This window comes from Lygodium microphyllum, chromosome 8 (assembly GCF_053477565.2).
Source record: "Lygodium microphyllum isolate KBCC chromosome 8, Lygodium_microphyllum_v1.1.10, whole genome shotgun sequence".
Lineage (NCBI taxonomy): Eukaryota > Viridiplantae > Streptophyta > Polypodiopsida > Schizaeales > Lygodiaceae > Lygodium > Lygodium microphyllum.
Genome location: NC_141142.1, coordinates 158,824,482 through 158,827,454, shown reverse-complemented (window position 1 = coordinate 158,827,454; position 2,973 = coordinate 158,824,482). Strand labels below are relative to the sequence as shown.

At 53.4% G+C, this 2,973-nt stretch overlaps 1 protein-coding gene across 1 annotated transcript; it reads right to left on the bottom strand.

The window, feature by feature from the left end:
- Positions 1 to 355: 355 nt before the first annotated feature.
- Positions 356 to 2,042, bottom strand: LOC148033056 (uncharacterized). The gene has a single exon (XM_087683789.1). It carries the CDS (start codon positions 1,991 to 1,993, stop codon positions 1,070 to 1,072), a length of 924 nt encoding a protein of 307 aa, XP_087539915.1. The 5' UTR covers positions 1,994 to 2,042; the 3' UTR covers positions 356 to 1,069.
- Positions 2,043 to 2,973: the final 931 nt, after the last annotated feature.

Below are 2,973 nucleotides of genomic sequence, written 5' to 3'. Positions count from 1 at the left end.
TTTAAGAGCATGTCACGACTCTTCACACCCACCAAGGGAAAAGAAATGTCCTAGAACAATTAAAGAGGGCTGGTCACGTGTAAGCCATCCCTAATTCACCACACAATTCAATGCCCCTCCATAAGGTGGGCTATGAAACGTTATTTTAAGCAAATCCGTAGATCGCGTTGAACTGTACTTACAAGTTACGATGGTGGGAATTTGGAAACCCATGCACTCTATAGAGTTTCAAAAGTCGCAACCGCGCATTTACTTTCAAAAAAGTCCTAAAGAGGAGCTAACAAGCGAAGGCAACCACCGTCCACGCATTCAATAGGCAAGGGGTAAAAAGATCACGACACCATTTTATCTCAAAGGGCCTGCTAATAAGATCCAGGTGCGGCACAATCCTCACGAGTCACAACACACACTCCCTCTCTCTCTCTCTCTCTCTACTTGTCTTGTAGGGTCACTCCGAATTGTGAAGAAGCTCAGCCATTCAACCCCATCTGAGTGGTTAAAGATTACTCCGGACTACTCCCGAGAGAGAGAGAGAGAGAGAGAGAGAGAGAGCTCCATCATCGATCCCTCCACCAGAAAACGGCTTCCAGGTCCTACTAGAAAACGGCCTTGTTTTCCTCCTCCTCCTTTTTTCCTTTAAAAATAAGAGAAAAACATTCATACAATTGTTGCAGGCGTGGCCAAAGCTCCCCCGAGCGGATTGGCTTAATAGTAAACTGTGGTAATAGTCGTACACGGTACCCTCCCCACATGGTGGTTGAATGGGTCTAGTCTGGCTGCGTCAGAGAGCCCATGTCAGCGCCGAGATTTTTTAAAAAATCCACTGTTTCTGCATCTTGCAAGTGGACTCTGGAGCCTTGATTGTCTCCATCTACATAAAATCCGCCCTTGCGTCACGCGGTCGCCAACGTGCTAGCCCATTTTCTAAATTTGCGTGAGCCCAAGGACTACGAAATGCTTCCATAACAATTATAGAAAATCCAATTTAGAAAACCGACAAGGGGAAAAAAAAAATTTAATACGCCCATATATACAATTTTTCTGTAAATTGTTTTAAAAAATTTCGTCGTTAGTGATGGCGATACAAAACCGGCTTGGCATCCGTATCCGGAGGTGACGAAGCTGGTGACGCGGGCAGAGGGTGACCGGGGTACCGGGGAAATAGACCGGAAGGTGACGGTACGCCACGCAGCGAGAGAATGGCCTCGGCTGAGGAGGCGTTCCTATCGATCCAGCTGTAGGCGGCAGGGGAGAGAACAGGGAGGTCGCTGAAGAAGCCGGAGGAGAGGGGACCCGGCGACGGGAACACGGCCGGGAGGGAGACCGGCGGGGTTGCGGGAACAGGGGCGCGGCCGGCCGTCGGTGTAGCAGCGCCGCTGGCCGCCGCCATGGCGGCGGGCGACAGGAGGGCCGAGAAGTCGAACGTCAGAGTTGACGGCGACGGCAGGACGGACGGCGAGAAGTCGAAGGTGGAGGGGGAGAGGAGGGGGTGGTGCAGCGGCGGCGGCTGCGGCGTGGGGTTCGACGGAGGCGGCGGTGGAAGAGGCGGCCTTGCGCGGGGGGATGGTAGTGGCAGGGGCGGCGGCCGGGGGCGCTCGCGGAGGGGGCCATACGGAGCGACTGCCGGAGCTGCTGCGGGGGCCGCTAAGTAAGGCGGCGGCTGGTCGGAGAAGGCGGAGGAGGATGCTAACCTGGCTCTCTTTGGGGGCGGTGGGGTGATAGACCCGGGTCCTGTGAGGCGCTGCACGAGCTGCATAAAGTTTCTGGAGTCGGTCTGGATGATCTCTGGGGAGTATGTGTGGATGATCACAGGCGGTCTGTACAGGGCGCGGCTGTGAATGGGCTGATGAGGAGGAGGAGGAGGAGGAGGAGGATGAGGATGATCGGCCTGGTGCTGCTGCTGTTGTTGCTGCTGCTGGGATTGGCTACGTGCAGGCGGCGGCTTGTGGATCTTGAGAGGCGGGGGTCGGTCCTTGTGCAGACCTCTCTTCATGGGGGCGGGGCGAGGGCAAGGGCGAGGCGAGCGGCGACACACCACCGGCTTTTACAACAGGGAAACCTTGGTCTGCATCAAATGGAAAGTCTTCTTCTGTTTTGCAGCTTTGGACGGGCAGACAGATGATAGGTAGGTCGATCGAACGATCCCACTCGGACGAGAACAGTAACTGAAAGGGGGGGAGGCGGCGACAGTGCGAGACGCCAGAAGAGGCGACACACAAACAGGACTCCCTACTGTACTCACAGCACACCCTCCGGTCCGGGAAGGGAAAGGAAACAAAGACACAGAGAGAGAGAGAGAGAGAGAGAGAGAGAGAGAGAGAGAGAGAGAGAGGGGGGCTCGCACTCTCTCAGAGTGTGCGCTCTTAATCAATCCCTCGCGCTCACCCAAGTTACATTTTCCATCTATCTATCCATGCGCCCCCGTGATACCCGGTCAACGTCCTTCCGTGCTGACTTCATCCAACAGTAAAGAAACTTTCTCCGAGCATTGTTGTTGTTATTATTATTACTATTATTGTTACGATTGAGAATTGCTGTAGCTAATGTGTCTTGCGTGACTCCTTACGAACTTAAGTTTCACGTGCATTGTTTGCGTTCGCCAACCCAAAGTTTCACGGCACATCAGCAGCACCTTCCTTGCTTTTTTCTCGCCCATTCTCATGTGATGCAGGCTTCCCATGACACTCACGATCCCTTCCTCTTTTGGCCCATCTCATGCGATCCACATTGTTCAGCTTGGCTACTCTCTAAGTGTAGCAAAGCCCCTATTGCTCCCAAAGTCTTGAACCATATCTACATGGTTCAGCTTGGCTACTGAGTGTAGCAAAGCCCCCTATTGCCCCCAAAGTCTTTTGATTTTATCAGCTCGCACAATTCTCACATGACAAACTGAGGTGCTCGAACCAGATCTACATGGTTCAGCTTGGCTACTCTCTAAGTGTAGCAAAGCCCCTATTGCCCCAAAGTCTTGAA

What these genes read in the sequence shown, in the direction of transcription:
- LOC148033056 (XM_087683789.1), bottom strand. Translation starts at nt 1,993, where the DNA reads ATGAAGAGAGGTCTGCACAAGGACCGACCCCCGCCTCTCAAGATCCAC.